The 23,446-nt window shown below is 38.0% G+C and overlaps 2 protein-coding genes across 3 annotated transcripts; one reads left to right on the forward strand and one right to left on the reverse strand.

Annotated features, from left to right (window-relative positions):
- The first annotated feature begins 1,741 nt into the window (after positions 1–1,741).
- LOC117982254 (GPN-loop GTPase 2) lies at positions 1,742–7,903 on the forward strand. 2 transcript variants are annotated; one of them, XM_034968577.2, is made up of 3 exons: positions 1,742–1,882; positions 2,544–3,446; positions 5,331–7,903. In XM_034968577.2, the coding sequence occupies exons 2-3, from the start codon at positions 2,706–2,708 to the stop codon at positions 5,553–5,555; spliced, it is 966 nt and encodes a 321-aa protein (XP_034824468.2). In that variant the 5' UTR covers positions 1,742–1,882; positions 2,544–2,705; the 3' UTR covers positions 5,556–7,903. The 2 variants fall into 2 exon arrangements, with proteins under 2 accessions (XP_034824468.2, XP_069354652.1); XM_069498551.1 differs by lacking the exons at positions 1,742–1,882; positions 5,331–7,903 and adding an exon at positions 1,924–2,045 and having other exon boundaries at positions 2,544–3,620.
- Positions 5,569–21,823, reverse strand: LOC117982232 (constitutive coactivator of PPAR-gamma-like protein 1 homolog). Its single transcript, XM_034968552.2, is given in 20 exon segments — positions 5,569–9,541; positions 9,701–9,760; positions 9,763–9,833; positions 9,926–10,014; positions 10,840–11,018; positions 11,327–11,530; positions 11,781–12,005; positions 12,603–12,714; positions 13,202–13,327; positions 13,834–13,990; positions 14,476–14,758; positions 15,293–15,481; positions 17,046–17,155; positions 18,046–18,241; positions 18,453–18,614; positions 18,688–18,834; positions 18,912–19,025; positions 19,254–19,432; positions 21,207–21,426; positions 21,673–21,823. Coding segments are annotated over 19 exon segments (2,820 nt in total). The 5' UTR covers positions 21,355–21,426; positions 21,673–21,823; the 3' UTR covers positions 5,569–9,472.
- Between the last annotated feature and the right edge of the window lie 1,623 nt (positions 21,824–23,446).

Below are 23,446 nucleotides of genomic sequence, written 5' to 3' on the forward strand. Positions count from 1 at the left end.
TGATTGGTTAATGCTCGCTCACTAATGGCTACAATGCATTGTTGCAACAAGAACCGCACAAATTCAGCCAATCAGAACAATTGAGATTGTAATAATGATTGATGCAGGTTTTAGACAATCGCCCTGCGGGAATAGAGATGTCAGCTAATCTTTCGTAGTGGCGCCATCTGTTTCTAATTGCAGTAACTATTATATGTAATTTATTTTTTATTTTTTCCGGCCTTGGATACGAGTTTTTTAAGGTCAACTATATAGCTATACGTACAACACGTGTGCAGGTTTGATTCAAATATTATTTTTATAGGTAGTGACTTCAAAGAAAATACGAATCATCTAAATATATAAAAGGAAAAGGTGACTGACTGACTGACTGACTGATCTATCAACGCACAGCTCAAACTACTGGACGGATCGTGCTGAAATTTGGCATGCAGATAGCTATTATGACGTAGGCATCCGCTAAGAAAGGATTTTTGAAAATTCAACTCTGGAGGGGGTGAAATAGGGGTTCGATATTTTGTGTAGCCCACGCGGACGAAGTCGCGAGCATAAGCTAGTAAATTATAATTCCGCTTAGGTACACGTCGCAATATGGCAGAAATTCAGTCTTATTCTTAGTTCGGCTGCATTATTTATTACTAGATGATGCCCGCGACTTCGTCCGCGTAGATTTAGGTTTTAAAAATCCTGTGGGAACTCTTCAATTTTCGGGGATAAAAAGTAGCCTATGTCCTTTCGCGGGATGTAAGCTATCTCTATACCAAATTTCGTCAAAATCGGTTGAACGGTTGAGCCGTGAAAAGCTAGCAGACAGACAGACAGACACACTTTCGCATTTATAATATTAGTACCTATGGATTTTATACATATTGAAAGAAGTACTTTCAGTACTAAAATTTGAGGTAATAAAATAAAACCCGTAATTTATTATTCAAAACTAAATTTTATTTTTTTCTTTACACATGATTTTTGTACTGCATCCTCTATAGGTATTAGTTATGTTGAATTTAGCATGAATTTATAAGTGAATATCCCAGCAGTACACTTCTACATAGGTTGAATGGATGGATCACGGATGCAGTAACACTGCGTAAACTAAAATGTAGCACAAACATGGATGTCAAGGTTGCTATAGTACCCTTATTATAAATGCGAAAGTGTTTGTTTGTTGGTTTGTCCTTCAATCAAGTCGCAACGTGCAACGGATTGACGTGATTTTTGCATGGGTATACTATAAACTATACGTATAGTCTATGGGTAAGATATAGAGAGTGAAATAGGCTACTTTTTATCCCTGAAAATCAAAGAATTCCCTCAGTATTTTTAAAAACCTAATTCCACGCGGATGAAGTCGCGGGCTTCAGCTAGGAGTAATAGTGTTCTGTGGCTAGTAGCACCTAGTAGTAAATAAAACTTTTTGAAGTCGTAGAGATACCAGACTACAGTGCGACAAGGCTCTCTTGCCACTTGATTGACATTGACAGGGGGGCGCTGTTGGAGAACAAAGGCTTAGAATCTTAGAATATTACTATCTCTATGGAATATTCAAACAAGAACAAAGGGGACACTTGACGGCACCGTTAGTTCCGAATTTCGCCACGCGCCAAGATAGCCTTGTCGCACCGTAATTTATTTTTTGATAAAACGCCATCTAGTTCTAATTGCACAAACTAAAATTATAGAGATTTTTTTATACTAAACAACATTAGTTCTATCCACAGAGTACTTTTAACATATGGAAAGTTCTATCCTAAATGTGTTCTGTGGTTCTATCTGTTAAGAGCCGAAGCATTTCTTGTTTCGTTCGTATTAAAAATATAAATTGAAGTGAATTTAAATAAAATATTACAATTTACAAAGCCAGAACATCTTTTAATTCAAAGTAAGTGACAAAATTATATTATATCAAGTGCTCCAAAACATGGCATTGCGATCCTACAATTCATAATATTAACTCCTAGGTTGCGACAGTTTGAATCCTACTCTTTTATATTTGAATACTAACTGGTACCCGCCGCGTGGATAGATTTTTAAATCTGTACTAGGTAGGTATCTATTGTACACTAATTTTATCCAGTCTAAAGTCATTTTACTTTGGTTAGGTAGATAAGCACAATCCTGCATTGCATTGAACTGTCAGGGCTAATAATTATTTAATTGTAGGTGCTGTTGTAGACTAGATTTTAAGTACCTATTACTGGCAATACCTATATCTGTAGAAAATAAAATGAACTTTATTTTCAAAATACATTGGATCAAAATTTCATTTTTAGATATAAATATGGAGCTGTTAGATGTAATGAAAAATTTAACTATAAAACATATGGAAACAGAGAGTGAACAAAAGTTATTCAAATCAGTAGCTGCTGACATTGACGATGTACCCACAGAAATTGTTATAGCTGAATATACTGATAAAACATTACTGATAATATCACAATTCCAAAAAATTGGGAGTATGTTAATGATCCATAGAGATCAAGTGCATAACCCATTAGGTCTAGACAATATTTATACAACAAAAGTTATTTTTGGTGCCACAGGAGAAGACCAACAAGTGGCTGCGAGGTACTTGGCTGAAGAGATAAATATTACAAAACCACTTTGCATTTTCATAAGTCTCAAGTCGTATGACATTGAGACAGTTAAAGCCTGCAAAGATATCATCTTAGACATCACAAGGGAAGAGAGTGCATAATAATATTATGTCAAGTACAACTATGGACAAATTCAAATCTGTAAATAAATTGTATGGGCAACTGGTCATTGGTCCTCCTGGTGCAGGCAAGACAACATACTGCTGTGAAATGTCTAAACTTCTTCGGAAAATCGGCAGGAAAACAGTTCTCATCAATTTAGATCCAGCTAATGACTGTATTTCTTATGATCCTGATATAGATATTAGAAATCTAATTGTTCTTGAAGATGTCATGGATCAGTATGATCTAGGCCCGAATGGTGCTCTTGTTTATTGCATGGAATATCTAGAGGAAAATATTGATTGGTTACTGGATCAAATAAAAGGAGAAAATTGTATTAATTTTATTTTTGATCTACCTGGTCAAGTGGAACTCTACAGCCATCATGATTCTCTGAGTAACATTTTTTCTAAATTAGCCAATGATCAACAACTACAGCTATGTGTTGTGCATTTGATTGATTCTCATCACTGTTCTGATGCTGGGAAGTTTATTGCAGCCTTAATATTGTCTCTGAATGCGATGCTGAAAATTGGTCTACCGCATGTCAACTTGCTCACAAAAACTGATCTATTAAAGAAACATGATAATAAATTACAATTCGGTATAGATTTTTATACTGAGGTATTAGATTTAAACTATTTACTTGAAAATTTAGACAGTGATAAGTTTACAAGTAAATATACAAAACTGAATAAGGCTTTGATATCAATAATTGAAGATTACAGTCTAGTTACATTTCAGCTTGCTGATCTATATAAGGAACAAAGTCTCATAACTGTAAAAAACCTAATAGATAAAGCCAATGGATATGTTTTTAAATCCGAGGAAGGCAGACATATTAATAGCATGTTAGCTTGTGCTATGGGTGTTAATAATAATGTTTGATAATGATTTTGAATAAAATACCAATATTCTATGCATGGTGTATTTTATTTCAAATATTCTGTGGTTTTACTGATACCTGTAAGATACACTAGGTATAACAATACTTACTGTCATGTCAGTCTGTCAAACATTTCATAGTTCAATGAATGTTTCAAAACCTACAAAGCATCAAACAGTCAAATCCAAAACCTATACTTAAGGAACCTAATAAGGTACTTAGGTACTTACTTAAGGTACTATACTACTTCCCGTTGACCGAATCATGATGAAAGGCACGTAAGTAGCAATATCTTATAGAACAAGAAAAGAGAAAAATTCGAAAACAGTGGTTAAATCACAAAAAAAAATAAAATGTCATTTCTTGTACGATGGTACGGAACCCTTCGTGTGCTAGTCCGACTAGCACTTAACTGGTTTTTTTAAATCATATAATATTGATCAATAACAAAGTCAGTAACGGTAGTAAAACATGGCAATTGGTTTTTCATAAAATAAAGTGGAATACGAAAACCGGAATGCCACAACTCACAAGTCCAAGAATGAGAAGTTCATAGATTTTTTCGCGTACCTACTTACTACCTATTTTTGTGGCAAATCAAAAAGCGATAAAAACATTGGTACAGTGGAGCCACCAACTAATCTGTTCAGGTGGGCAAAATTGAAACGAAAACCACCGCATCAGCCGCCATTTCAAAATCCACGCAGTCCACCAAGTCGCGGGCATCAGCTAGTAGCCTAGTATCTATTGCAATATAGGTGTATCAAGCTATATTGAATCTTCGCTGTGTTGAAAGTTTAATTTATATTAAATTATAATTCCATATTTTCTTAGTGAATAGCAATACCAAACTCCACTAGCGACGCTGTCACGTATTACGTAATGTAATCCCAGCAGAATAATGTTGAGTCAGCTGCAGCAGGTCGATTCAGAACCCTTCGATAACATACCGTATCGAGACAATTTCGTAAGTTACGAACAGATAAGTTGCTGGCACTATACAACCTTAATACGGCATTCCGAACCAGTGGTAAGTGGTAACTACCTGACTATTCATAAGTACTTGTAAAAAGTTTACATGAATAAAAAACCGGCCAAGTGCGAGTCAGGCTCGCGCAAAGAGGGTTCCGTACTAGTCGTATTTTTTCGACATTTTGCACAATTCAAAAACTATGATGCATTAAAATAAATAAAAATCTGTTTTAGAATGTACAGGTGAAGACCTTTCATATGATACCCCACTTGATATAGTCACTCCCTTCGAAAGTTGAAAATACTAATTATTAGTTCATGACCACAATTTTTTTTTTGTGTGATCTAACCCTAAATTCACGGTTTTCAGATTTTTCCCCAAATGTCAGCTATAAGATCTACCTACCTGCCAAATTTCATGATTCTAGGACAATGGGAAGTACCCTGTAGGTTTCTTGACAGACAGACGGTGACGGTGTGACGGACAACAAAGTGATCCTATAAGGGTACCGTTTTTTCCTTCGGAGGTACGGAACCCTAAAAACATTCTATTCTATTCCATAAATTCAAGAAACTTTGTACCTACCTACAGGTGTAAAATTAAGTATGAGTATAAATAGGGTATGAGATAGGGCTACGTCCCGCACGCGCAACGTTACTTAGTAACTTAACTACAGATTACAGATCATATTATTGCGGAGCTACTTCTGGAAAGGTCTTAAATGGCAGGCGTATATTTTTGTCCTAAACAAACTTTTTCGCTTTATTTACAGATGTCAAGCAATAATAGCAAGCAATCGTTATATGTAAAACTTTTAGAAGCTGAGAACAGACTAGATCAATTGCTGCGTAACGAAAGTGTTAAACCAGTTCAAGTTGAACTGTTGCATCAGTACAACGACATCAAAGATGCAACACAAGTAGTCATAAGTCATATAGCAAACATTGAAGGCACTTCCATCTCGGAAATACACAAGCGGATGAATTTACAAGACTGAAATAAAACAAAAATTAATAATGGAACGTTTTATTTGAAGACAAATACAACTCTTTACAATTTAAATTCATCCAATATTTTTTTGTGTTCATTAACTTAAATAGTAAAATGAACATTTTTTAAAACTTTAATAATACATTTAGCAGGTTATGTAGATAAGTTATAAGTGTTTTCAAAAAAGCCACAGTTCCATGTTGCTACTTTAATTATTACGAAAAAAGTGTTATGACAAATACTTCCTAGTACATTTATTATATGTTGACAATATTTAAAAGACTATTGTCAGCAAACGAGTTTTAAATGGAGTAAAAGGTATTACACTGTTGAATATTCTAAAACTATAGTGAATAATGTTTTAAGAGAAAAAAATAAATCTACTTCCTTCTCGGAAACACAGCTAAGATTATTACATTTTAAAATATGTGACAAAGTACACATCATAATATTTACGCCGAATCGGCATAGAAACGTAAAAGGCATTTTTTATCATTTATTTTACTTACAAACAGTAAACATTGATAGTGCCTTTTAGTTCGAAATCGATTAATATATAATGCCGACCTGCCCCTTGAAATATAACCAAACCTCTAACATGCTTTTAATGTTACATAATTCTTAAACAAATCAAAAAATATGTTGAAGTTAAAATTCTAAATGCTAAACATCGTGTTTATTAATAAGCACATAAGCAGTATAAGTTTATATAATGTTTGCCGCATTAGGCGGCAATTTGCTTATAGCGCTGAGCCCAGGCGGCGCCTGGCTCCGGCCAGCCCGTGGCCGTAATACAAATAGTCAGATGCATTACATTATACTTTGTTTGGCAATCACTGGGACACGACTCGCGCCCACTGTGAGCTGTGCTCACTCAGTTCATATTATCTTCATCGTTAAAATCAATTAATGTTATTGTGGCAACATTGTTGTCTATGTTTCAGCCAGGGTATAAGCAAATTGTAAAGTCTTCATTTAGTTCCATTCTACTGGTGTCGACAGTTCGTACGTTGACGAACGATTCTGTTATTGAAATGGAATGTAACATTACGCCCTATGTGCGAGATTTGCGACAATGCGATGCGTGCCTTTCAATCACTTCGTGGACGCGACTTTAGTTGGTGATATAACATTTTTACATCTGCTCTCTAGCAATGAACATTCACAACAAATGGCGCCGCTTTGCGTTGATTCTTGATTTGCACCACATCAAGGCAAATAGTTCACGTAGGTCGAAGTACCATGATACAATTCGACAGTTTACCACTGATCGAGTATATATCAAGACTTTGTCTTAATAAAATTGTTGTTAGTCATTCCAGCTTAATTTAAGTGTAACAATATAACAAATTTACAAAAATACATATAAAGTGAAGAACATTCGCAGTTTTGATATTCCTAAAATGCATATAAATATATCACTAATAAATCTACGATATTCTATCGAAATAATACCCTATAGGATGTGGAAAGCTCAATACCCGAATGTTCGTTCAGTTTTATTAAACGTCTATCGTTAGACTTAAATCTATGAGTTTCAGACTCGTTTCAGGCAGTCCCAGACTAATTTTCAAAGCACCACCGTCATTCAATAAATGCAATTTCTATTCTAATCTTATCATCCTTCCTACCACTATGGTATAAAATATCCGACTTCAACACATGCTTATTAAATATTTCATTGATACACGCATTTAAAGGATCTCTGAAAATCAACAATTGGCCGAAAGTACAGCACTGCGATTACACTGATATTACAGAAATGTTGATATTATTCTTCAGATTCAAAATCGAAATAGTTGGCATCGCAAATATTTCTATGGGTCTTCCACGATAGCAGTATATGCCAATGTCGGATAGTTCAGACTACTCACTCATTCAATAAAGCCTAAATATACAACAATGAATCCTAAAAACAAGTCTGAACACGATTGGTTTGGCCTACTAAATCTGGTATGCCATAAATTAGAGCTTCATGGCAGATAGTAGAAACTTGAGAACTCAAATAGTCTTTCGTCCAAATATACCAGGGATTTCATAGGTCAAACCAAAGTAAGAAATAAAAATTATAATTTGGTAAATTGTAAATATACTATGTGTAAATAAATAATGCTGACTCAGTACTTCATATGCTAAAGTAAACATATTTTTTACTAAGTCATCTCAAATTTTAATAAAACATGACTTAACAATTAACATGTTAATTTTAATATATATTTTCTATTTTATTATTCGTCAGATAACAGATGTTCAGTGTTACCTTCCAATAGATATTATACTGTACTACTTAAAGTAGCTTCAACATCAACTCTGGCTGTTTTGTTATTTGCTCTATGATTATGGAACTTAGTTTTTTAATAAATATTATTATGCTCATAGTTACATATCACAAAATATCCAGAGAGACCATTCGTCGTCTCAATTAGGGATTAGAAGCGAAAACAGTCGCTTCGAATTAGGTCTGTCATTTTGTCTTGCATATTACAATTAATTGAGCACTCACTGTGCCAATTCAATTAATACAAAATCAGTCTCATATTTGGGAAGTCTCTTAGATGTTGAGGCACGTATACATTGCTACCGAGACATCTACTGACAACCACCAAAATTTCATCATAATTTTAATTTGTTTTTAAAATTGTATCAATTATGCATGAAACCTCAGAAAACTCGTGCAAAAATTATTATATCGATAATTTATCTCAATGTTGTTTACCTCGAAATTACAATGTTTAAAATGTGTCACAGTCAGTGAATACAGAAAAATGATTGTTTACTAAATAAAAATGACAATTCAAGTTGAATATAATTACAATAGTATTCATTAGCAACTACCAAATTTTACCAATCCTATTTAGGGTTCCGTGCCCGAAGAGTGCCTACGGGACCCTATTACTACGCCTTCGCTGTCCATCCGTCTGTCTATCAGCGGGCTATCTCGTGAATCGTAATAGGTAGATATGAAATTTTCACAGAATATATGTATAACTATTGCCGCTAAACAATAAATCAAAAAAGTGTTATTTCGTACGATGGTACGGGTAACGGGACCATTCGTGTGCGAGCTCGACTCGCAATTGGCCGGTTTTTATTGGTATATATTAATTTGATGCAGGGCTTGTATGCATTAGCAGTTGCCAATGAATACCTACTAATGTAATGCTAATATTCAACTAGCAAAATAAGAAGTCATTTCTAGATTTTCATACAAGCTTTCCTAAAAAAAAATGTAAAAAAAATATTGCTATACTCTGATTTTTAATTCGGTGGAATTCTGACGTTGTCATTTTTATACATCAGGGGAGTTATTTGTATGAAAAACAGTGTGACCACCACCTGAAGTTCGATTTTACCCCAAATTACATTAAATTCCTATCAATATAAATAGCCATAAGACATAACTTCGCACTAAAATAGGGTGCAATCTTTAACAGTGGAAAGTGGAAACTGGCAGCAATGGGATCGGTTGATTTGAGGATGTAATCTTGACTTATATGTTGAACATTTCTAAGTTTATTTTTAGCTCCTTTTTATTTTAATCATCTTGATGTGCCTAAAAGTACACGCTTAGATTATTGATTCAGCATTTTTTAAGAAATTCTTTCACAAAAAACCTTGTTCTTTACGAAAACAACAAAAAATCGGCCAAATCGGTTGATTTGTTCTCAAGTGATGATCTTACATACATGCGGCAATTGATTTATGTACTTAAATTTACCTATGTACCTACAATATTTAAAGTTTTCTTCTTTGTGGGAATTGTTTTATCTCAGGTAACATTAAGAAACGTCAGAATTCCACGGAATTAAAAATCAGAACGTTGTAATGTATTAATCAGGAAGAAATAAAATAACTGACATAATATAGATGAACAAAATGAAGATAAATAAGTAGATTAATTTACCTTTGGAATTAAAGGAACATTTAATTAGTAACTGGTGCATCACCTTGGCCAATGTGCTCTTGTTCAGAATTAGGGCTAGGTTCCGTTACCTAAAAAGATGGATGTTATTATGAAACAGTTGATGGATCTATTGGAGAATGGAAGTCTTATGGGAGTGGTGTAGGATCATCTGCATATCGGAAATAGGAAAGTTGTAATATCCTGATTGCGGTAGTATAGGGGGCTGTCGAAATTTATTCTGCAGTCACCTTGTTCTTATCTAGTGGTCCATTGGCTTCCAAGCTCTGAGCTACATCAGTCTTCTGGTTGGAGCTTTTTTTTTACCCTTCCCTAAATTCTTCTTTATGTTTTTTCCAGTCTTAGTTTTCTGAGGTTGGGTTCCTGTAAAATTAAATGTATTCTTTTATGGTGGTATTTTTTTCCTCCTTTCTCGAAATGTTTAAAGGTACTAAGGTTCTTTCAAAAGCGGGTACCTTCACCGTCATTTTCTGGCTGGGAGTTATCTTCGTGGGGACTGCCGTCGTCGACCGGCGGGCTCAATGCGTCGGGCCTGACGGTTTTACTGCAACAATATAAAACATGTTGGCTTATACCATTTACAGTATCACAATAGGGATGATGACTACTAGTCAAATAACAACTTTTATCAAACGTCAAAACGCTCGCTTAGTATGGCAGCTTGTATGAAATATATAGAACATTTGACCTAATTTGACGTACTCTTTAGTTAAAATGTTTACCAAACTTAGAACCAACAGCGGATGTTTAATAATTTTGGAAGACCCTCTTATTTAAAATTCCTAAGAAATAATTTAATCTAGAAATAGGCACCATCCCAATTTACAAAGCTACAATCCTTATTACAACTAAATAAAATATAGGCTGGACAGACAAAGCGCACGGCAGAATATGACAATGATACGAGTTTTTTTTATTTTTAAAAAGAATATTAGCCATGTTAAATGACTAATATTCCCCTTTCCTCTCCAATTAAGCGTCAGGCTTGTGCTAGGAGTAGGTACGACAATAGTGCAACGGGCGGGGTTTGAACCGTCGACCTTTCGGTTTACAGTCCATTCCTATACCGGTTGAGCTATTGAGGCTCAAACTGTTTTACTACTGTACTGTTTTTATAGTGCGCGCAAAACAAGTAATTCAATCTGAGCACGAGACGTATAGCGCATTGTTCAAAAACAGATCTCAACCGGGCTTGCGTATTTAATACGTCTATGACTTGCGCAAACCGCAATGTTGCGACTTCAGATTGGACTACTATAAGTACAAGCACAGTACAAGGTAATGTATGTAGCAGTCCTAATCGTCTGTTTTGACGTCTGTCAATGCGACAAGATAATGGAGTTTAGGCAGAAATAATATGGTACATTACCCGTTGAGGGTGAGAGTGGCCGGCTTGGCGGGCTCGTGCGCGCGTGGGCGGCGAGCGCGTGCAGCGCCGCGCGTGGTCGGCGCCGCGCCGCGCCCGCGCCCGCGGCCTCGAGCGCCGCGCCAGCTGCGCCCGCCGTACGCGTTGCGCGGCGTCGGCGTGTAGCCCACGTAGCTCACCTGCTACGACACAATCACAATTACTACATATATATAGACATACCGCTTAACTGAGTAGGTTTCTGCGGTAACCGAGCGGTGCGGGAGGGGTGTGATGACATGACAACTTGTGACAGCTGACACCCCTCCCGCACGGCTTCATTATCGTAGGAGCCTCCTCAGCTATGCGCTTTGCCTATAACTTCCTGCCCAATGCACAATTGTGTAAGAAAAACGTATTCATCGTTTATCGTAAGGGAGCTAATGCAGCTCCCTGATTGCCATCTCGACCTGTCGCGTACTATACATACCTATAGGTTAGCGGTACCTACCTGTGGATACCGTGGCGCGCGGGGATGTGTGGGGTAGGAGCCGCCTCCCCACTGCCCCACCACCACGCCGGCAATCTCCAGGCGCGCGCCGCGCCCACGCCCACGCCACGCAAGCGGCTCGCCCACCACGCCCACGAGCGGTAGCGGCGGCATCGCGAACTCCACCTCCAGCCCCTCCAGGATGGCCTTGCGCATCCTCTCCACCTGACCGACAAATAACATATACAACACCAGAAGTGGAACAGAATAAAATTGTTTCATTGACAATGAGGATGACAGACAACTGCTTAATACAATAGTACCACCTTTTCATAGAACCTAGTTAGATACTGGAAACATCTTAGGATGAAAGTGTGAGGTGGTGTGTCTGAAGTGTGCTGTGTGAGGTGAAGTGTAGTGTGTCTCAAGTATGTTTGGGAGCTGCGTGTGTGTTCAGTGTGCGGTGGGGGCTCACCTTGACAACGGTGTCGAGGTGGTTGTCGCAGAGCTGCGCCAGGTGCTTGCAGTGTGCGGCGCGGTACAAGTTGCGCTGCAGCAGCTTGCCGTCGAAGTAGAGCCAAGGCGCGGCCACCAGCCACGGCACGGGCGCGCCGCACGCGTCGTTGGCCATCAGCGCCGCCTCCGCGCCCGCCATCACCAGCGCCGCCAGCTGCACGCCGCGCGAGCTCATGCCGTTCACCTGCAATCGTGCCGACGTCAACTCCGCTCACTGCCAACCGACAATCTATCAAGACGATATCTATGACAGTAAACTGCACGAATATCGAGGCATGAGCTCTGCTTAGATGTACGTATACACACAAGCTCTGCAGGATTGGTTATTGGTGTGAGCGCGAGACGCACGGTAACCAAGCGGGAGACAGAGTATTACATAATATGACTAGCCACCAATCATGAACACTGCGCCCGTCGCATTTCAGATTCCAAAGGATTGCTACATTACATCTATTTAGGCAGTTAATATTAGGATTGCAAGTCAAGTGTTGCCGTTTGGATGCGGTAGATATTAGTGCAGTTGAGACAACTGCAACACAGTCCGCGTGGACCTGCGCAATTAGGTGTGCTAAAAATGCAAAATGTTAGTTACACAATATAAACTGCCTAACATGACATTATTCCACTAGGGACCAAACGGGACGAAAAAATCAGGGTTGGGAAGAGGATAATGTATTTTCCTATCTCCTCATTTTCTCATTTGTCTTATTGTTACACATTTCTCCAACAGCTGTCAGCTAACTACATTTTAATTTTTATTAAACAAAGTACTAGAACTTACAGTCATCTCTTGCAAATGGAGTGCATTCATAAGATCGTTTGAGAAAGCTGTAGCCAGGAATGCATCCAGCTCTTGTCGCCTCAAGATTTGTATCTGCGATGTCATGACGTATCTGAAATGAATTTTCATTATAAGCTAAACTAGCAGACTTGACCCGGCTTGGCTCAAGTAGAATTTTCAAAAACCAGTGGGGGTCTAATTTCAAAAATTCCTGAAACACAAAAAGTACTTCTTCACTTTGGCCTGAAAGCCCAAATAACAATTTTCATCCATACTCCATACTTAATATTATAAATGCGAAAGTGTGTCTGTCTGCTAGCTTTTCACGGCCCATCCGCTCAACAAATTTTAATAAAATTAGGTACAGATATAACTTGCATCCCGGGGAAGGACATAGGCTACGTTTTATCTCGTAAAATCAAAAAGTTCCCACGGGATTTTCAAAAATTGCAAGTTTCTAATTCCAGTGGTTTAGGCTCTGCGTTGACAGATCAGTTAGTCAGGAAAAGTCTTTTATATGTATAGATATAATTTAATTCGAAAATTAATTCTAATATGTGAATATAAATAATTATGTTTGTGTGTTATTTATTATTTACCTTAAAACTGTGGCTAAAATAAGAAGATGCTGTGGCACATATGAGGTGTTTAACATGAGTGGAGTGTCAGAGCGCATACAAGAAAGGAATGCACGCATTCGGCGACACTTGTCATCTTGAGCCGTTCTAAAAAGAAATAAATGTATTAATTATCCACATTATTTTAATCTGAACATTAGAAACAGGAAATAATCTCGTTAAAAAGGTTCTATTTTAAAACTTCACTGAACATATCAAACAGGTAATAGCATAGCATCATACCCTCCATTTAAGTACTTCAAGTTGGATAGGTATATAGGTTGTACATCGACCTTCAGAATGAGATTTCGGCTTTGTAGAGCGTTGTCTCTGTCACTCATACCTTTGTTTACGTTTTGTCGGTCTCAACGACAACGCTTTACAAAACCGCTATCTCTTTCTGTACAATATTTTCTACCGCGTATTGTAGTAATAAACAACTCAAGTTGCAACATGGCTGTTTGCGCAGATCATAGACTAAAGATTAAATGCACAAGCCCCGCTGAGATCTAATTTTGTACAATGCAAAGTCATACACCTGTGTTCAGATTGGACTACTTGTATTGCATACCCTATAATGTATTGGTGTTAAAAATGTTAATCCTGAAACTCACCCAAACCAGAGTCTTTGTACAGTGGGTACAGGCCAATCAAGCATGATTCCGGGCACAATCTCTGGACTCTTCCCAGGATTTACGCGTGAATAGATCCATTCAGCCACTTGTACTGTGCATCGCTCATTCATAGTTGAGGTACTTGCTGTACCTTCATCTGAAATATTGCTTGTGGTGAACATATAAGAATAACTCCAAATAGGCAAAGTTCATACATTCGTATTTTAAAAAGTGAAGACAAATTAGTGAGTTGTTCCCTGTGCTCATATTGTATGACATGCACTAGCACATATACATAAAGTCCACGACAGGTTGAGATGGCAATCAGGGTACGCGGCGGGGGGACGCCCCGCACGTCACCCGCGCTCGCCCGCGTCAATTTACCACACGGGCTGTGCGGTGCGTTCCCGCCCCGATTTCCATTACAACCTTTCGCGTACCTACTATAGATACTGGCGCGCGGTACTTTGGATAAAACGACACCTACAAGCATGCTTGAAAACACGACAGCTCGTTAACAGTCTTAGTTGTTGGGCTACGGCATGAAGTATGTTGTATCAGCCGCCAACCATGGACAACCTGCCTTCAACACAATAACAACGGGAACTATTCACAATATTGCATACAATAACTTCATATCACCTTTAGCCTTCTGAGCCATGAAGCGATGGTGGTGCATGTTGTACAAGATGGCGTATACATTTTGCCTGATGGGGCGGAAGAAGTGGTGTATGGATGGTATTTCGCGGTGGTTGTCGTCTTCCATCAGCACGGGCAGGGCGACTTGGCGGTGCGTGAGGATGGACAGCATCTGAGGGTGCATTAGGCCGCGCGTGTGGCGCTCGGCGCACGTGCGCAGCACTTCCGACGGGGCAGCCGGGCAATTGTTGTCATCGTAAAGTGGCCTACTCCCGCTTGCCGTCGCCTGTAATTAAATTTCACAGTGAGGGATGTGTGGCCTAGTTTTTTTATTGCAACCTGCATCCTAAATAAAAGCTGCAGCATGAATGCTGAGCTGGGGCCATTTCATCTTGTGCCAAGCGGGTGCAAGAACTCATTTTAAGTCATCATCATCATGATCAACCCATCACCGGCTCACTGCAGAGCACGGGTCTCCTGTCAAAGAGAGAAGAGTTTGGCCATAGTCTACCACGCTGGCCATGTGCGGATTGGTAGACTTCACACACCTTAGAGAACATTATGGAGAACTCTCAGGCATGCAGGTTTCCTAGCGATGTTTTCCTTCACTGTTAAAGCAAGTGATATTTAATTACTTAAAACGCACATAACTCCGAAAAGTTAAGAGGTGTGTGCCCGGGATCAAACACCCGACTTCCCATTAGAAGGCGGACGTCCTAACCACTACGCTATCACAGGTTTTTATTATGTGTATGGTATAAATAATAAAAAAAAAATCATTGTGTGTGTTGTGTTAATAGAATGGAACACACAAGCAGACCTCTTTGGGCGAAGGTTTGTCGGGCTGGCTTGGTGTGGGCTCGGCGGGTTTGGCGGCCGGGCGCGCGGGCTCGTCCATCGCCATCGCCGCCATGCCGCTGCTCAAGTCGTGACAACGCTCTTCCATGCTAAAGTCGGCGTTAATCGACGCATTTGCTGTAGCCAATTTGTAATCTTCCAAGCCTTTTTGCTGTAATTCATTCAATTTTGAAAACTTCCAAGTGCTTTATTCTCGCAAACCAATAATAATAAACTAATAGGTAAAATAATATATATAATATTAACTCTTATCTTCTGTCTATACATATGGACTAAATTTGAAATGCAAAATTGCAGTTGGGATGCAGTTATATTGCAGTTGACAGAATTGAATCGCAACTTCCGATAGACTGCAGTCCGTACTCTATCCACGGAAAGAATTTACTATAGGGCTCTCTCTGTTATGTGATCCCTACAATCATACTTATGAGTACGACAGAGACAAAAATCTCAATGGGCGTTAACCATTTTTAGTCACCAACCAATCATCGAACTACTGCACGCGGACTGCGCATTGGTTCGGCAGTTGCGATGCAGTAGTGTCAACGGCAATAAAACGGCATCCCACCTGCAATTTTGCAGTAGGGTTGCATCCAAATGCAGTCTGTCGGTATAGACACTAAGGGTGAAATCTATAGAGCACACTCTGACTTTGCTTAGACTTAAGACAGAGTTAAAACGAGACAGATGTACATCTCTCACATAAATTTGTCTCGTTTTAACTCAATCTTAAGTCTGAGTCAAATGTGCTCTATAGATCTCAGCCTAAGTGTTAGGCCCGGTATCAACCAAAGTGAAGATGGGCAGAGGTGTGCTTAACCTACCAATTCAACTATTGATAGATGTCGTGATAATCTTTTCATGTCATCTATATATATAAAAGGAAAAGGTGACTGACTGACTGATCTATCAACGCACAGCTCTACTGGACAGATCGGGCTGAAATTTGGCATGCAGACAGCTATTATGACGTAGGCATCCGCTAAGAAAGGATTTTTGAAAATTCAACCCCTAACGGGGTAAAATAGGAGTTTGAAGTTTGTGTAGTCCACGCGGTCGAAGTCGCGAGCATAAGCCAGTATATCTATAAATTGATTGGTCTGTTAAGTTAATTACATCTCTGCCCATCTCAGCTTTGGTGAATGCAAGGATACCCAACTGTAGATACTGTACAGAGTCTAATTATCACCATCACCTGAGTATTGAAAAATATTAATTTTGACTTATCAAACTCAAAAGAAGTAAGTAATCAAAAGAACATACATAATTGAAATTATATTAATTGACTTCGTATAGATTAATTAAAGTCGATTAATCTATATGAATAATCAATAAAGAAATTACAGTAGCCGGCAAGAAATATTGTACATCAACCTTTAGAATGTGATTTTGGCTTCGTAGAGCGTTGTCTTTGTCACTTATACCTATGTGACGGTTTGTCGGTGTCAACAACAGAGACACCGCTCAACAAAACTGCTATTTCTGTAAAAATGTGTGTTACAAAATTTTCTGCCGCGTAAAGAAAAAAGAATAAATACGAAATATAAATGAAATAAAAAAATTATAAACAGAAATACCCAGCACATGGAAAATTTTGGTCCAATTTTGTGAGTAACATGCAAGTTATTCTTTGCCAATGAATGCCAATGTGATTATTGATGTAAAAGGCGTGGATGACCTTAGCGATTTAGTTGATTATTTTCCTAGCCACTGACCTCATGCTCTGACGACTCAGTTGCTAGTTTTGAGGTATCCATATCTGCAGATGAAGACTGTGGGCTAGTTTCTGGTCTTTGATTCTTCTTGTTGTTTTTCGGACGACGACCTAGAAATGTTATGATCGGTATTGGTTGACATACATTTTTTCAATTAAGAGCCTAAATAACTCAACAGGTAAAGGAGTGGACTGAAAACCGAAAGGTTGACGGTTCAAACTCCGCCCGCTTGCACTGTTGTCGTACCTACTCCTAGCACAAGCTTGATGCTTAGTTGGAGAGGAAAGGGGAATATTAGTCATTTAACATGGCTAATATTCTTTAAAAAAAAAAATTCATTAGCAAAGATGTTTAAAGATAGTGTAGTTGTCAAGTAGCATTCAAAGGTTGGAGGCCTTACTGCAAAGAGGATTATTTGCACTTTACATTTTAAGGCGCTGATTAGCGTATTTAGTATTTACAGATATAAAATTTGTACTATGGTCCTAAACAAAATCTGAGCACCCAACTCTTGTCTAGTCTGTGTCACTCCTATCACTAGTGTTTTTGTAAAGCGCGAAGCCAGAAGCTCGCAAACGTAGGGGAGACGGAGCGAGTCTTCTAGCAGTCCATTTCAAAAAACCTGCAAAGGTGGAAATAGCTTCAAAATCCCAATATTTTATATACTGAAAATGCTCCTACCTATGTCTGTTATAGACTTTGAAACCATCCAACTGATGTGCCCCAAACCAGTTTCATTAGAAAGGCAATAATGGGAAGATGTTTTAGACCTCTAAAACAATGCCTTGAGCACATTCTTTTTTTAGCACACGCTGGGTATCTGCTAGTAATAGCTAAATAATTATTAAACAATAAAAAAAAATTCAGCATTGAAATTTTAACTAGGGTTTCAGGTCCACCCAAACTACCTCTTTTCGTTTCCCTTTTATAAAATTGATGCTCACTCTTTCTATAGCAACCTCAAAGGTGTTTCCTTAGGAGAAACTGAATGTGGTCTCACCAGAAGCAGTCCTGTATTTAAGAAAGCCATCTTTGGTGCCATTAAGGTAATACTGTACAGCTTGTTTTAATTTGGCAGCACGGAGATCATTCAGGTCACCAAATATTTCAATGCAAGCAGCATCAACATCAGATGTTGGTAAATCTCGTACAAATTGTCCAACAGTCTTGATTAGCGTTTCAGGAGGAACCTGTTGCTGAAAATTGTTTAAATATGTGAAAGCTTATTTTGATTAACTGATTGAAAAAACAAGTGTCAGGCAAGTTTCAATTGAGAAGACCACCTGAGAGATACTTTAAGAATTAAGCACAGCTTAAAATCTTACCGATTTTATTTTTTAATACAACTATCAAAATTATTTTTGTTAAAACTTGAAAAACTCGAATTTAATTGATAGAAGTATTTACCTTCTTTTGAGTTATACCCAGTCGTTTATAAAAATCAGTAAGGCTTTGTTCCGATAAAATAACTCCACCAAGGAGAGCAGCCATAAGACAAAGACGATCTTGCTGAACATCCAATAGCTTGGGCAGCTCATGTACCATGTACTCTTTGGTTTCCAGGGACGACTGAGGACAAAAAGATTGATTTTAAATTTATATCTCTATGTAAATTTTCTTTTAATTGCTACTAAGTACTTACTCTGTATGTAAGTTTTAGTTGTGACGAACTAAAGTATCTAGGTGGCTGGAATACCAAATACTCCCCAGAGCAGCCCACTAGACCAGCGTAAGTCTTTTCTCTGCACAAACCGACAACCTCCTGGCAATGGTCGTCAGAGGACACCATCTATATCAGAAAAAATTGCTGTCAAATCTTATGATTACCAACATAATAAAAATGGTTATAAAATATACATTACATACAATTGGGATGTTGAGGTATCTCAGAGCAGTCCTTAGACAAGAATGTAATCCTGTTGGAGGCACCCACCAAACCTTAGGAGGTGGAGTACCTTTTGTAACAATGTGACGCAAAACCTGTGAAATTAAATGTAAAATTAGAATGTAGAAAACATTAATGCTTCTGCAGCTCTACATAAATTTAAACTTGACAGGTCAAAATGAAGCAAGACTATTGTAAAAAGTTTGGCACTGCTTTTAGAACTATAAATTTTACTTTAATATTTAATGTACAGCCTATATGTACATAGGACTTAAAATAATAATAATGAAAATGATAGCTATTGAAATTGATTAATAACTTACAGAGTTTACTCTCTGCCTATAAGTTGATTGAGTCTGTATCCAGTGCTGTGGCAATGCAGGAGGGGTAGGGTGGGCACCATTGAAACATACACATAGTGATACTTGATGTTCTGCCAAAGCTTGTGCCAGTGTTGTGAGGAATTGCACACAACGGGCCCATTGGCCTCCACAAGCCCAATCTACAAAAATAAATAATAATTACTGTAGTATATTCAGTACATAAAAGGCTTATTTTTAAACAGAATAAACTAAATATTATGTAATAAAAAAATGGTAACAGAATAAAATAAAATAAGCTAAAAATTAAGAAACAGGTTAAGTGCTTATTGCTATCATCATCTTGAGTAAAATAAGTCATTTGATGTGTTAGATATGCCTGTTTATTTAGATCAATTCTCAGTTTCACATTAATAATGTTTATAATTCAATTGAAAATATGCTCTATGCTATGGGAATTTTTTATCCTTGATTGACAGCATCTACATTGGTTTTATTAGTCTATCAAATTAGTATGTTTTCTTTTTGTACTTGAAAAAGATTTGTTTCATCAAGTTAAACCTAGCAAAACAACACGAAACAGGTGGGGTGTTGAGATGAAAGATGTGGCGCTAGTAGTAGGAGAATTAATATAGTAAAATTGGGTTTCTGTCGCTTCATATATTTTAATAAATTACTATAGTTATATTTATGAAATTAGAATTTTCTCCTCTTTTATTTGACATCCCACTCAATACAATAGCAAAAAAAATTTTGGAGACTCCCACTTTTTTGAATGTAACATCCGTCAGGTTGATTTCATATAAAATGTAACTTATGTCACCGGACTATGACAACGAATCTATTGACATGACACCTAATTCATCATAATCACCCCAGTAGTGTAGGCACTACGGTGGAACACAGATTTTTTTCTTGATCTTAAAGTGCCAGCAAAAAAAAGCTGTGATAGAAAAAAGCTGTGATAGCCTAGTGGTCAGGACATCCGCCTTCCAATCGGAGGTGGGGGGTTCGATCCCCGGCACGCACCTCTAACTTTTCGGAGTTATGTGCGTTTTAAGTAATTAAATATCACTTGCTTTAACGGTGAACGAAAACGTGGTGAGGAAACCTGCATGCCTGAAAGTTCTCCATAATGTTCTCAAAGGCCAAATGGCCAGCGTGGTAAACTATGGTCAAACCCTTCTCATTCTGAGAGGAGACCTGTGCTCTGTAGTGAGCCGGCGATGGGTTGATTATGATGATGAAAGTGCCAGCAGCAGTACTCTACTAAGATTACAATCTAGCCTATGAGTAAAGCTAATAAATAATGGAAATTTTCACGGAATCATGGATTAAGTTAACATACATTAAATAGTCAACCTGTGACACTAGACTCTAAAAAGTAATGAGGCTAATTCTGTTGTACACAATCTGTTATAGAGCAATCCTAATATCTACTTTAATCAAATTGCTACTCATCACTATCCCACTTCGACTACCAAGCAAAAGTGAGGACTCTTACTCTAAATAATTGAAAGCCGAAGTGGGATAGCCACAAGTAGGTATTTACTTCAAGTAGGTATTAGGAGTGCAAGATCCACCTCTAATATACATTTATGATTGACAGTGTGGCTAATTCCTTTGTACACAATCTCTAAACTAAACTAAAATATCACGTCTAAATCTATTGCTATCCCTTTCATAACGTTGCTTGCGGAAAAGGAAAGCACTAGATTTAGACCTGTTAATTTAGTTTAGTTTAGAGATTGTGTACTAGAGAATCGGCCCCACTGACAGGTTAAAATCTAGTGCTATCCTTGTCCACAGTAAGCATTATGAAAGGAATAAAAATACATTTAGACCTGTCATAGGCAGGTATACACTTTACAACATAATTTTAGTTTAGCCGCAATGAACAGGTAAATAAGTTCATGGTAGTAGGTATATGCTAATTTATAATTAAATCTGAATTACCTGAAAAATATCCGCCATAAAGTCGATCTAGGCATCCTTCTGCGTCGAGTACTAATCGGAAGCCTCCAGGATGGGTTCTAGCGATTCGAAACAAATCAACACCTACTCCTTCGTTTTCTAAAAATATTTGTAAATCTTGTATGCCCATGGTTATCGGCTACTTTACTTACTATCTTCTAAAATTTCGATTGAACGCGTTCGTCTCGGCTAATTTAGTGATCTGTAAAATACAAATTGCATTTTAATAGAATACATTCTCAAGCAAACTATTAATGCTGTAGTAGTCCAAAAAACAACGTATAATATTCAGATTTTAAACAAAAAACATGCAAAAAATTAAATACATAACCGGCACGTTTCCTATGGTAATATTTCAACTTCAATAGAAATCTCACTCCATATACTACACCATTTATTAGTTTCTTAATCAATACTTATGAAAATAGATAAAATTAACAATACGCACCTTATTTTATAAAACCATGCCAACAAGGAATTACGGCAGCCGAAAGTTGGAAACGGAAGCCATTTGTAATTTTGTAATTTTCTAATCCATTCTTGCTCGATGATTTTCGTCTCCAGTGCTGCCAACTCAAAAATAGGTTATGCCAGGTTATGCCACGGGCCACCTGACCTCTAGGCTCTAATGATCAGATGTACAACTCTGGACTTGCAATTGCCGATTTTTTGAATTACTATAGTCCGGTCTAATTAGCCAGAAAAAACCAGCTAAGTGCGAGTCAGGCTCGCGCATCAAGGGTTCCGTACTACAGAAGAAGTAAAACGGCAAGAACCACTTTTATTAACGAACCGCAAAACTAACTTTGTTTGCAGAGGTTTTTATTATTAAGGTTCGTCCGCACCTGAGCGGCGCAGCGCGGCGCTTCAGTCCGACTGCAGAACGCGTCACCTCAGGCCGCTCGACGGTGCCTACCGCACTACAACTTCAGTACGCGGCACCTCGCGTCACTTGCGCGTCACTTTTATACCCGTTCGCGTACGAGCGCGAAGCGCCGTGCCGCGCCGCTGGGTATGTCGCACTAGCGTCACTGCACTGCGCGTCGCTTCGCTGCGCTTCAAAATATTGTGAAGTTTTTACTAGGCAGGTATATTACTTATTTAAACTTCGAACTAAGAACACATTCCTATTGTCAATCTTACTTAAAAGAAAAATATCCTTGTCAACAATGGTTCTTGTTTTGTTATTGTTGCAATAATAAAATATATTATTCTCATGTAGAGTTTTAATATTTAAACCTACATTTGGTAGCAGAGCATGGTTCTAATTAAAAATAAATAAAATGGTATCCACTACGAGCTATCGCAACATAGAACCGTTGACCAAGTCGAACTATGACACTTGGTGCCTACAAGCGCAATCGGTCCTGATTAAAAACGATTATTGGGACATCGTAAGCGGCGAAAAAACATTACCATTCTCTCCAGCCGTGCCGCGCGGCAACGCGCGGTGAAGCGCTGTGCAGCGCCGCTCTAGTGCGATATGCGCCATACAAAATGATAAAAATGATATTTTGAAGCTCTGTGCCGCGACGTGCAGCTCGCTGAAGCGCCGCGCCGCGCCGCTCAGGTGCGGACGAACCTTTAAAATCAAAAACTATGTAACTAGGTAAATAGTTATAATTATTATTTCAGGTTTTTTATGGTAAATAATAATTATTTTTTTCGAGAAAATAAAAAACTACTAACTAGTTATATTGTTCATTTATTTATTTATTTTATATCTAATTAGAACGAAATTCATGAACACTGATATATAGTCAATGACATTCTAGAATGTCATTGTATATAGTAGATAATCTATGACACTGATGAACACATTTTAATTTTTCGGCATCGGTGAGGTGAGCGGTGGCGGTAGGTACCTACCTACCTAGCACGAGTGGCGGCAGATCCACAGAATACATTTACTCCAGGAGGGCAGATCTGTGGGCGGCAGGGTCCGTTTTTAGTAGGCGTAAAACGTAGATAGAATAATAGGTAGATGTAAGTACTGTGTAACCGCGTATGAGATAGCGATAGCACGACATTACCATTGCTTAGTAGTCAATATTTGTATCAACCGATCAACAATATTTGTCTGAAACGTTTTTTATGTAAATAACTCATGAGAAATACAAGTACGCCACGAATTCTCAAAGTTTGTTTTGCAACTTCTTGTATGTATTCTTGAAAAAAACCAGTTACACGATAAGGGACAAAAAATAGATTAGCTGCGTCTC

The sequence above is a fragment of the Maniola hyperantus genome, chromosome 5, assembly GCF_902806685.2.
Source record: "Maniola hyperantus chromosome 5, iAphHyp1.2, whole genome shotgun sequence".
Taxonomy (NCBI): domain Eukaryota; kingdom Metazoa; phylum Arthropoda; class Insecta; order Lepidoptera; family Nymphalidae; genus Maniola; species Maniola hyperantus.

Coding starts and splice junctions, on each gene's coding strand:
- LOC117982254 (XM_034968577.2), top strand. CDS start 2,706: ATGTCAAGTACAACTATGGACAAATTCAAATCTGTAAATAAATTGTAT. Junction 3,447..5,330: donor GTCTAGTTACATTTCAGCTT/GCTGATCTATAT, acceptor CTTTATTTACAG/ATGTCAAGCAATAATAGCAA.